General features: G+C 41.9%; 1 protein-coding gene across 1 annotated transcript in view; it reads left to right on the top strand.

Moving 5' to 3' along the window:
* The first annotated feature begins 4,026 nt into the window (after positions 1 to 4,026).
* The window catches only part of LOC105145208 (uncharacterized), a 75,608-nt gene continuing 67,560 nt past the window's right edge, over positions 4,027 to 12,074 (top strand). Inside the window, exon 1 of the mRNA XM_011054636.2 lies at positions 4,027 to 9,151. Coding sequence (XP_011052938.1) covers positions 9,112 to 9,151 — 40 coding nt within the window. The 5' untranslated portion in view covers positions 4,027 to 9,111. The remainder of the gene's footprint in view (positions 9,152 to 12,074) is intronic.

Genomic DNA, 12,074 nt, shown 5'->3' with positions numbered 1-12,074 from the left:
TCACAACTTTTCATATCATCTCCCATGTAGTAAGCCTTAACGAAGGATTGTTACTTCACCATATGAATCTCGAGAATACATTGATGTACTACATTTCGCATCGTGTATACTTCTTCAAGATATTTGAATTTCTTCTCCGTCAAAAGAAGCTAAATTCTTCAAATGTCTTTCTTTAATTTTCCTAGAAATACAGACATTTCTTTTGTTACGCGAAATTAGAGTTGAGATGAAAACCACTCTGACGTGTACATCATCCTGTAATCGTTCTTCTCTTTCTCTCGTTTTCGTCTTCTCATCTTCCTTCCTTCCTCGTACATACCCTTTGCTACTTCCGCTCTGGTTTATACGTACTTACAAACTGCTAAGCTTCTAAGTCTGCACTTGACGGCTGGTACATACGTAGGTACTCGACTGCCACACGGAAAAGCTTACGAAGTTTATTAAAACTTGACTCTCAACAGCCAAATGAAAGATTTCATTTGAATATACATATTATTAACCTATACCGCTTAAGCCGATTCAGCTTCCTTCTTAGTTAAAAGACCTCTCTTTATTTGCACTATACGGTTTCTTTCTTCTGATGGCTAGCCGATGTAACTCGGCTATTTAACGATTTCATTGTGAATGCGTTTAAATAAAATATCCCCGATCATGCTATAGATTTTATTAAGAAATTTAGTATTGTGACGATGAAGAATATAAACAAATATTTTATTTCTGTAACTAGAATTATATCATTTGTTATTTTTTTAACTTTATTTTAAATTTTATTTTATTTTGTAATACACACTCAGAAGACCTTTTCTTTATAGAATCGCTGCTGATAATACGATCAGTGAAACAATATTTATTTACGAGTAAAAAAATTTTTTATTTTCCATCAGAGTTTAGGAAACCGAAGATTTTTAAAAAATTGTTCAAGACAGACTATTTTTTATCTAGACGAATTAATCTTTTGTCTAAGAATTTTCGTTTTTAAGGAACCGGTGAATGATAATAGAAGTAGAAAGAACCAATTTTGTGAATATTACAATTCAATTCATTGTTTTTTATGTAATTTATGTTTTTCAAAGAGAATATAATAATAAAAGAGTATAATATTTCGTTAAATCAAAATGTAACGGGAATCTCAGGTAATATTTTATTTATGGCTCTCTTGCTTATTGTATATGTGCTTACAGCTCGTAGACCTTTATCCTAGATCAAGGCCCGCAAGTGTGAGTGATGGCACGCAAAGGGTATCTAACCACTATAATATTAACGTAAGACAGAGGTTGCTGTCATGCCTCGTTAACGCCAGCTTTACCGTTAGGTACGTTGCTGTCGTTGCAGTGATAGCGACGATGACAAAGACGCAGCAGCGATGAGAGGAATGATGTTGCACACAGTTTAATTAAAATATCACAAAAAGAGAATGCTCTCTCGCGATAATTCATCACGCAGTAAGTACCTTCGCGACGCAGAAACGGAGGAGGGAAACTTGTAATTTGCTACTTATAAAAAGAGAAGCAGTATTACATTTTCTGAGATTACTATAGACGTTAGTTAAGTCTTAAGCTGAATAATTGCGGTGAACATTCTGACGCGTGCAACCTCGTTTACTTTTCACCTCGTAGATCTCTCATTACGAGAAAAGGCGCATTACCTACGGAATAGCGTTAGAATTAAGCGGACGTCCATTGTCACATAAAAATTCGTCTTTAGATATAAAAGATTTATGTGTAAATGTATACTTTTAGATAATCCGCATTTCATCTTCAAGTACATGACTCTAGATTCTCGAACTTCAAGTAACGCGCTTCGAGTTTTATCGCCTTATATTTCTACGAGGTCGTAAGTTTGAGAGCGTAACAAGCGCAAAAATGTTTGATGTATAAAGTACATTAACTACGGAAGAGCGTCATAATTAAACAAGTATGTACATAAAAAATTACGTCTATAGGTACACAGTTGAAAAATTTTGTTAAGTTCAACATATTTCGCGTATCCCAAACAGTCCACTCCAATTTTTGACAGTTAATTTAACACAAAATGAATGTAATAAAAAGTAAACAAATATTACATGGAAAGAATTTTATTTTACAATGTTCTCAAAAATATAATATTATAGTTGTGGTACAACATAATATTTTAAAGATTTTTATTATACACTTCAGTAAAATTAACCAAACTTATTTTATACTTTATTATAGTTTTACTAATGAGAGAGAGATTTACATTAAAATTCTTGGAAATACGATGTTGTTTCACGACTATATTTTCAAGATAAACTGTAAGAAAAAAATTCTCTCCTTGTAGGTAAAAAAATTTACCCAAAAATGTAATACTGACACAATTCGTAAGCAACTTGTTTTTTTTTAGTGAAATTAACGTGCTCCGATATTTCGAGTACCACCGCTTTTCCACGCGTAAACGCAACAAGCGCAAAAATGTTCGACGCGGAAAGTACATTTGCCCGATCGTTATACCAATGCACCAAGTTGTCCGCCGCTAAGTGAATTCGTTGCTGAGACGAAGTCTCAGTGCTCGGGGCACAAAGCAAGTCTCAAGGTAACGCAATTACACTCGAAATTGGCGATACGTTATACGGTCGAAAGGGCTAAAACGTGTATTGAATTTCCGAGACGGGACACTCTCGGCGCTGATCTTTACAAAATTATTACAGTCTATTCTCTGATTGGGTGAAGAAACTTACTTGAGATAATAGCCGTAACTAAGCAGGAATATTTCATACCGATTAAAAATTCTAAAAATCCGCGGTATTGAGAAATTAACGCGAAATCGATCGTAATGTCCGTTACAGGAAGAGAGATTCTCGAGTAACGATGCGACCGCATCGTGGAATCGATTTATCGATCGTCCGGAAACCACGCTCTAGCGTGGACGCAGCGGGGAATATATTTCGCGCCCCTTACAGCCGCGGACGTGTCAGGAACTCGGGGACGACAACCACCGGCGAACCTCGATGACGTTCCCAGTGGTTGGTGCAGAATATGTTGCTGCGGATACGACGACCAGACTCAGGTATCGAGAGCAAGATACGGTTCGACGAAGATGAACGTGCGGGCCAAACGGCGGATACCGAGGGAACTTCGGTGACGGAGGTGGCGAGTAGAAGCGAGCAGGAGGTGAAAGAGACGGTGTACGCGAACGCGAGAGGGAGAAATAGTGGACAAAACAAGGAAGGAGACGAGGGGGAGGGGGAGGAGGAAAGTTTGCGGAAGGACGAGGGTGTTGCGTGGGGAATATTACCCGCCACCCGGGGTAAGGATGAGGGGGTGAGGAATCGTGTGCAGGTGCAGAGCACAGGAGAGAGGATCCGCGTACGGGCGGGTGAGTTGTGCGTACCAATCGGCGGGTGCAGAGTACGTCCGCGGGCACGCAGGAGGAGGCGAAAACCGGGCACAGCCCCAGGAGCGCGGCGGGGGCTTCGGGCTTCCGCCATACGGGGCAAAACCGCCCCACGCCGGACCCGGGAACCGGCGCGCGTCTGGTTGCGCTGGGTGGCGGATGCACTGTCGGGTGGCGCGCGAAAAGGGGGTTCAACCCGACTCTCGGTGCGCCGAGAGGACGAGAGAGAGAGAGAGAGAGAGACGGAAAGAGGGAGGTTCGCGGGAGAGGCGAGGCGGAGGACACGTCGGCCAGGGGAAGAGAGAAGGACGGAGTCGGAGGGACGGACGAAGGTAGTGTACGTGGGAGGGAAGGTTGGAGAGTCGAGAGAGCGACGAGGGTGGCGGCGGCGGCGGCGGCGGCGGTGGTTCTCGGGTGGTGCCGGTAGTGGAGGGTATAAACGGAGGGAAGGCGGCGGTGGCGGCGGCGACGGCGGTGAACATAAAATCCCTCGCACATGCCTGGTGCATTCATTAGGGGGGATGTGCCCGTGCAGCGTACACGTCGACCTGCATCCACGCCACCCTCTCGCGTTCTCTCGGTGCCACCCCTGGCCTCAGTCGCGCTCGACGGCCAACTTAGTGCACACGCCACTCCGTTGGTCCTCCCTGACGGATTCACTCGCTGTTTCACTCACTGCGCCGTGACCGTCCCCGACCGTCGTCGCCGAAGCCGAAGGGTTGCATCGTCGTGCGCGCGCCAACCACCCTCTCATCGTTCGCGAGTCGTATCGGCAGACGACGAGCGAGTTCCCGCGTTCTCGAGTCTGCTGTGATCGCCGCGCGTAACCGTAACGTGCGTTACGTCATCAACTCTGGATCTCGATCTAATTGCCAAGATCGTGAATCGTACGCGCGAAACGGCAGACGATGGCTCAAACGAACTGAGAAAATTTCGCGTGCGTATCGAGAGTACGAGTGCGAGTTTCGTCTTGTAAATCCGAGTGCGCGAAAGTAAACACAAACGCCAGCGAGAGCGGAAGTCCGGCAGCGGCCCGGCCCGGTTTCCGGAAGTCCTCCAAGTGGAAGATAGAAGATTCCCCGCGTCCTCTTCTCCGAGGAAGATCGTCCCTAGAAGATCGTCCTATTCTTCAGCAGCGCCCGAAGAGGATCACCGTACGACGACGGCACGGCTCTACGCACCGCCAGAAGCTGCGGGAAGCCGACGGGATTTCATGTTCACGAATTTCAATAAACCAGGTAACGATAACGATGCGCTTGAAACGGCTGAAACCGAGTCAGCCGGCAGCGATGACAAGCTGCACGGAATCGGCGCGTCAGAAATGTCAGAATCGCAAAAACATCCCTCGCCGTGGCGGGACGCGCCGCGCCGCGCCGCTCTCGCTGTTTACGACGAATCGGGAAAGGGCGGGAACGCCGCGACTCCACGGGGGGATTTTATCGATCGCACGATCGACGGCACGCGCGTTTCCGCCGTCCGACTTCTACCGCGGCAAAGGGTGGGCGGGAAAGCGGACGAAGGAACGACGAAGCTTTCTGCGTCACGACGTCGCGTTACATCACCCTGTTTCCCTCGAAATTGCCACGAAATTGCTCGCCACGAATCACCTTCGCTCGCAGCTTGTTTTTTTCCCTTGCAATTTTTCCATACAGCACACTTCATCTGACATCCTAAGGACATTCTTAAGATGTTTGGAGAATATATAGGGACGTTGTTTGGACGTGTTTAGGACCTTGGATGGATCGCTATCTTTAGAATTGACAGTGAGAGGCGATGTGAATAAATTTGCATGGACAAAAAGTACTTGATCTCATAACACATTTTTCTGGTCGGCGACACATTTTCTCGTCCGCGCAAGTAAACAAAATTAGTCGTGTGTCGAACGCACGGAAAGTTTGGAGAGTAAATAGAAAATTGGACAAAACGTGAACGCTAGCTCGATCGAGAATTGAGATTGAGAAAAGTAACGGGGAAAATAGAACAACGTAAATTCGTGTCCGTGTTTAAGGAACATACAAATGTCAACAAAAAAATTAAAATGACTTTATTTTGATTCTTATGTCAATAAACAATCTAATTTTATAATCAAGACTCATCATTTTATCTTTCACGACGTCAAAGTAGAGTCATTTTGATTTTTCTCAGATGAGGTATCTTTAGGTCGGGTAAACAATCGTTGAATATTAATAACGTAACTGCTCTCGATAAGACGTTCAAAATCATATTACTACCTCGAAATTGAATGTAATTGAAGATATCAAAAAACTTATCAGTAAAAAATGCGTGGTAATGTGTGTAGATTTCGCGTTAACTCGGTGCATCGCGGAAGCTGCTTGCAGCCAGGTGTAAGAATGCAGTTTATTTGCGGTGGGACGGTACGGTTGAATTCGAATTTCCATATTTTCGCTATTCATTCGCGCGAGTATTATGACCGGCTTGCAGTAAAAGGTGCATGGGTATTTCCGATGAAATATGCCGCACTTTCGAGGAACGTGCCTCGCGAAGCTGCCTTATCTCGCGTTTTCCGCTTTCTCGTCCGAGCCGGAACGATTGATAAAATGGAACTTGACATAGCGATAGGGCACAACCGCTGAAAAATTTAATATCTCAAACATAAATTTTATTTCCGCATCCACACCGCGGTGATCGGTATTTCTGATGAAATACGTTGCGCCTGAAAGTGACGTGTCTTAGGAAACGTCTCATTTCGCTATTTTTCATTTAAGAAAAGGCAACAAATTAATTGAATGGTCAATAATATTATCGTAATAATACTAAAAAATTATTTACGAAATAATGTAGAAGAAAAGAAAATTTACTCTTCAGTTTTCATGCTAAGGGACTTTGTTTACAAAAATTTCTTAACCCACACATTTATACTTAACCAATGTTTTGCCAATAAATTGTGCTACTCAGATTGCTAGAAATATGCATATTTTCTACAAACTTATTATATTTTGAAATAATTAACTTTGCGTAGAAAACTGAAAAATTGACCTTTGAACGTAACTTTCAAACAAGAAGACTATCAGAAGGTAAACCAGACAAAATATCGAGACTTTTCTTAATACGTAAATTTCATCCTATTTGTATATCCTCTTATCTGAGCAACGACAATTAGCGTATCGGCTCTTTCGGCGGGAAGCATAATTTTGATCGGTATGCAGGAGATATCGCCATCGATCCCTCGCGATTAATTCCGCGGATGTGCCCTCGCGTAGAGATAGCCGCGCGATTCGTAGCGCGTTAATTACGAATGCTAACCGACTAATTCCGGTTTCGTATTTCAGCGCTAGCCACATTTTTCCCATGACGGACGACAATGCGCGGCGCGTAAACTTTGCAGAGACACACACCCACACACATACACGGGATACACATGTGTAGCTAGAGCCCTCTACGTTGAGCTTAATTTTTAATCTAGCGTAGCGCCGTCGAGAAATAATCCGCCACTTATTATGCAAATTTAATCGTGCGTTTATCGCGAGGCGCGCTAATCGCAGATAACCTTCCCACTCAACTTCTCCATTGCGCTGCGTCCATTCCTCTTTTTATTCCCGGTACCGACAAAGAGCCGTCCCGGACCGCTTTGTTTTCCCGGCGCGGGCGGTGGATACGCCCGCGTTTAATCCCCTCTGCGATCTTTCTTGGCACGACCATAATGCCGTCGCTGTCGTAGTCGTCGTGATCGTGGTTGCGCGCGGCTTCCAACTTCGGGCACCGATTCAGGTCGTCGGCAGCTCGCTGCCAAACAACGCATCCATTCAATCACTGGGGGTGGCTGAGGGTAAATGCCCGGCCTTTCGCAACCTCCCTTTTGATACGCGGCAAGAAATAAGATATCGGACGTACGAGAGGATTTTCCGCGTAAAATAATAGTAAAAGAGGGAAAAAGACGTTCCTCTCATAGGTTCAATTTTTTATTATCTGGTAAACTTATGATTAAGCTTAATGTTAATATTGTTTTACCCAATGAGTTTCATCCATGACATTATTATATATGTAAATGAAGTCCATTGGATAAAACAAGTTAAGTGGCTGCTATCTGCTAACCACAAGTGTGGTGGCTAATCATAAATTGACTAGATAATGAAAAGGGCCGAAGTGTAATAAGACAGGTGTAGTATTTCTGTATTTGATTGGCTGTTCCACTATGCTATTGCTATTATATTCAGGAAAATGCATTTGAGCCTAAAGGCTGCAGCAAACTTTTGTATCACGCATACATAAAGTATAAGAAACTCAACTAATCAGAATCTTTTATTTTATAGAAGGAAAGGAAATGAAGGACCCCTTGATTAGCTTTATTTCGTATGCAAGATTCTGTGCTCTCGCCCTTAAGCTCTAAGTTTTAAATCGTAAAAAACTGTCCAGTCACAGTTGAATGAGAAGAATAATCGACTACGATTGGTCAATTTCTTACGGCTTCAGACTTAGTTTAGGTAATTGCTTATTGTAAAAAGTCTATAAGAGAATCAACTAATTAGAGTATGAAATGAAGAACTTTGATTAATTTCTTTGCATTATGCAGCGTTATGCAAAAGTCTATGCAGCTTAAATTTGATTGTATCGCTATCATTATGCGCGATGTCACACTTATTTTATTACACTGTAATTCCTCTAATACCGGCGAGCTGTCTAAGCATAAGAAAGTCGGGAAAATCGGAGATTCTGGGTTAATTTCTACGAGTCGAATATTTGACGGAACGAGTCGAGTAACTCTTTGCGATGGTTTGTCTCTCTGGATGAGAGTCGGGTACTCCCGGGTGAGCTTAGTTCTCCAAAGTTTTCCAGCTCCCATCACTTTCTCGAGAGCAGTTACTCGGGTAAGAGACGTCTCCAAGTGTTTCTATTATTCGCAGCGTCACTCGGTCTTTCGAGTCATTTGGGAAGAGATATTTTGGAGCTTTCCAGCAAGATATGTTTGCCGAGACGTTCTCCGCGAGGTCAAAGAGTATTCCGGCTGCGAGCGAGCGCGACGTCGTGATGTTTGCGAGACGGGTACAAGTAGTTCGCTTTCGCGAAAGGAACGTCGGGGTTCATTTGAAGATCCACAGCGTGCTCAAAGCGAGCCCGCCCAACCCGCCCTTCGTCTCGCCCTTCGACCGCACTCCGATCGCATTGTAGTCGGGAAAATGCATGCTCGAGTGCAGAGGCGCGTCCTTTATCGGCGAGGGTGTCCTACATAGAGCTTTTTCCGAGCATTTCCACGTTATCGCTCGTTATTTGCGTCGCGACAACTTTCGTACTTTCAATTCCTAATCGATTTGCGAGTGTCGAGCGAGAATCTCGAAGGGAGAAGGAAAGAGACGCCGCAGTCATCACTTTAACATTTTGCGTTTAAAAGAAAAAGCGAAGGATAAGAGAGAATCGAATAGCTTCTATTTTTCTATGTATTCGCCGCTTGCGGAGCGGTTGAAATCTATTTTTCCACACCTCGTGAACTGTACTTTGCTCAAGAAGAAACCGAATGGCACATAGAATAGAGTCGATAGAAAGCGGGAATACGTTGATCCGCCAGCGGATCGAGATCGGGGAAAATACGCGCGTGCGAAGATCTACGTGTGAAGATTTACCCGCTGAAGATCAACTAGAGGTACTTCCGGAAGATAAACGCGCCGATGCGCCGCAAACCTTGCGCCGGAAACGTTTTTCCTGGCGCGCGGCTCGCTGCGGCTGCGACACATCGATCGTCGATGCATTTCGACGGCATGAACGCAATTTCCGGCGTCAAAGAGCCAAGGTCGGCCCCACTTAATCATGGGATGGATGTCCGTCTCGCCATGCAGAACACACTCAGGTCTGTTCCAAGAAAATAGAAAGTATTTTATATTATCTCACGAGGAAGGAAGTAGGTAATTTTTAACGAGGGTATATTTATTAGCTAGGTCTTTATTAAATATATTAGAGAATATATTAGATTATGTTATTATGTGCAGAAGATACGTAAAAAGGAGAGAATCACGAATATGCAACGCTAATGCATTTATATGTTGCATACACTGAAAAAAATTTACTGAATTTTAAATTTTTGTGGTTTCTTTGAATAGTATTAAGTAAACATTTATTTACAGTAAACAAACATTTGATTAATAGAAAAATGATAATTAAATCAAATGAATAGTTTTTGTATCAAATAAATATACGTTTACATTTAGTAAATATTTGCTATATTCAAATAAAGAACTTAATAAATATTTAAACAAATATTTATTAAAATTTAGTAGTTTTTTTTCAGAGCGAAAAAGTTGTAGATTGAAACGGATAAGATATGAAATCGATATAATTTCTGGATCAATATTCTATAAAAATCAATTTATGCTTAAGCAGGTATAACTATTAGATATCAAAGGAGCAACGGTAACTGAAATCCTTAAGTCAATTAACATTTTGTTATTATTAACTTCCGTATGTGTCAAAATGTAAATTAATTCATTTCTATTGTTAGTTTTAAAGTAAACAGCATCCATATTATCGTATGCACTTAGTTAATAATAAACTAAATTTGAGTCAGTACAGTTTAATACATTTCTTGAGTTAAATTGCTTAACTTTATTGCTTTACTTAAATTAATTACATGTCGTATAAGTCGCGACTTATAGGAATGATTAAAAATAATTCAAAGTCAATAATTATTAAATTATTTTGATATTTTGAGTATAATTTAACATTATGAATTTAACGGTATTATGACATTCTGCAAATAGCTCGACGTTTCCCTCAAATATATATAGCTTCCGTTATATCAGACTGCTTATCAAAAAATATAAATGCAGTGAGATGATATTTGCCTATTGTTGAATATTGCATAGCTTGTTAAAGAGCAAGATGCTCGTGGATTTTCTTAATGAAGAAGCGCTTGGCGTATACAGTAAATACGTATACAGAGGTAATTATCTAATCTCTAAAGTTAGTATATTGTTATTAAGACGGCCAAAGGGAATCTTTCTGTCAGAGTATCTTCAATACACGCGGGTTTAGTTTGGCTTAATAAATGTGGAGAGAGAGGGAAGTGAGCGACGTGTAATTAAACGGTCTCTCGTAATCGGGCTCATAGTCGAGATAATTACTCGTTGCCGGATTTGGTCCGATTTGCACGTATTGCAACAAATCTTGTGCCTTGATTTCAAAACTCTTTCTTTCTAATGAGCAATATAATAATTTAACAATTGCCGTATAAAAATTATAACAGTTAAATATTAAATATTAAATATTAAATAAAATATTAAATAAAAAATCTTATTAACATCAATTTTTTATGTATAAAGTATCAAAATTGTTGATACTCGGATGCTGAATTTATTTCTAATTTTCATAGCCACACAGTAGTATTTCTTATATTATTTCTCTTTCTCTGTCTTTTTTGTTGAGTCAGAATCGAGTACTCGCAGGAATTGCTGGAAGTTGCTCGGAAACGGAAGACGTTTCCACTAATATAATACTGACACGTCACAGTTTAAATTGTTAGCCGAGAACCAGACATAGTTTTGTACATGCCGCGTATATATACACGTGCATGTACACGCAGATGTGTCCCAGGAGCTTTTTAAACGAAGTATTATTCAGTATCCTTCGGGTAAACGGAGATGCAGCTTTTGCGGATCTGTATTCCGGCGATTAATATCTCATTTAAGGGAAAACGGGAAATTACGAAACCGGAGATATAATTAGGACGTGTCCATGATGGCGAAATGAATTCCGTCCCGGTCAGGCCGAACCGGTGCATTTCGAAATGCAGCGGAAACGCGGAATCGAATTTGAACGGCAGATATCGCGTCGCGCACCGCGACAATTTCATCGCGAATGTGATTAATTAGGCGTTTTTCGTGCCGCATTACGCGGCGTTATTTTACCAAAAACGGGAGAAAACGGATATGGGAATATTGAATTCTCCATTTACATCGTGTTTATCGCATCACCCGTTTTGATGTATGAGCGTTTTATGTATCGCATTTCTATCTTTGAGCGGGATATACAGGTATCCGTGAAACATAATTTTCATACCAATGAAAGCGTGGATTAAATCTGTTAACAGCCGCTCGAACCTTGTAAATCTCGTGTTGGAAACCTCGGTTGAGGAGATTTTCCAATTTTCCCCGGTGCCTATTGATTCCGCACGGGCACAACACGATTATCGTTCGATGAGAGGCGGGGAGGGGACCGAATTAATATCAAAAACTCTCCGCGATTTGCGCGAATTATCGTTTATTACCACCAAATGAAGCTAAAGCGTTTCTGGGAGTACGCATCGCGCGCATATGGATTCTCTGCGAAATGGAACACGCGGGATTTCGCGATATTCTCTCTTTATATCGAACTACTTTGGCGCGAGCTCTTTCAGCAATTGCGATGACGCTCGATTTAAAGACCGGAGGGTCGAAAAGCGCGCGCACGATTTTATTCCCGCGCCGTTGAGCTCCATGATTAACTCCAAATAAATGAAAACTGTGAGAACATCCCTTTCTGTGCGTCGCGTTTGCACCTTGACGATTGGTATTTAAACTCTCCAAGGCCCCGCGATTTTAATCCGCGTTTTCAGCTACGATGAGCGTTGGTTGGAGCGATTCTTTTTCTATCTCTTTAATACGTTATTACGTTAACTTGGCGTACTTACGAAACGTTCTTCTTTTTTACGTGTAAAATGAGTAGATAGAGATGAAGGAATGTAAAGGATGTTACAAAATATAAAGAATTTTACAAAAGACAATTGGTTCCAGAAACTA

The sequence above is a fragment of the Acromyrmex echinatior genome, chromosome 12, assembly GCF_024713525.1.
Source record: "Acromyrmex echinatior isolate Ae372 chromosome 12, ASM2471352v2, whole genome shotgun sequence".
NCBI classification, from domain to species: domain Eukaryota; kingdom Metazoa; phylum Arthropoda; class Insecta; order Hymenoptera; family Formicidae; genus Acromyrmex; species Acromyrmex echinatior.
The sequence above is the reverse complement of the archived record's forward strand: the minus strand, read 5'-3'. Positions and strand labels throughout refer to the sequence as shown.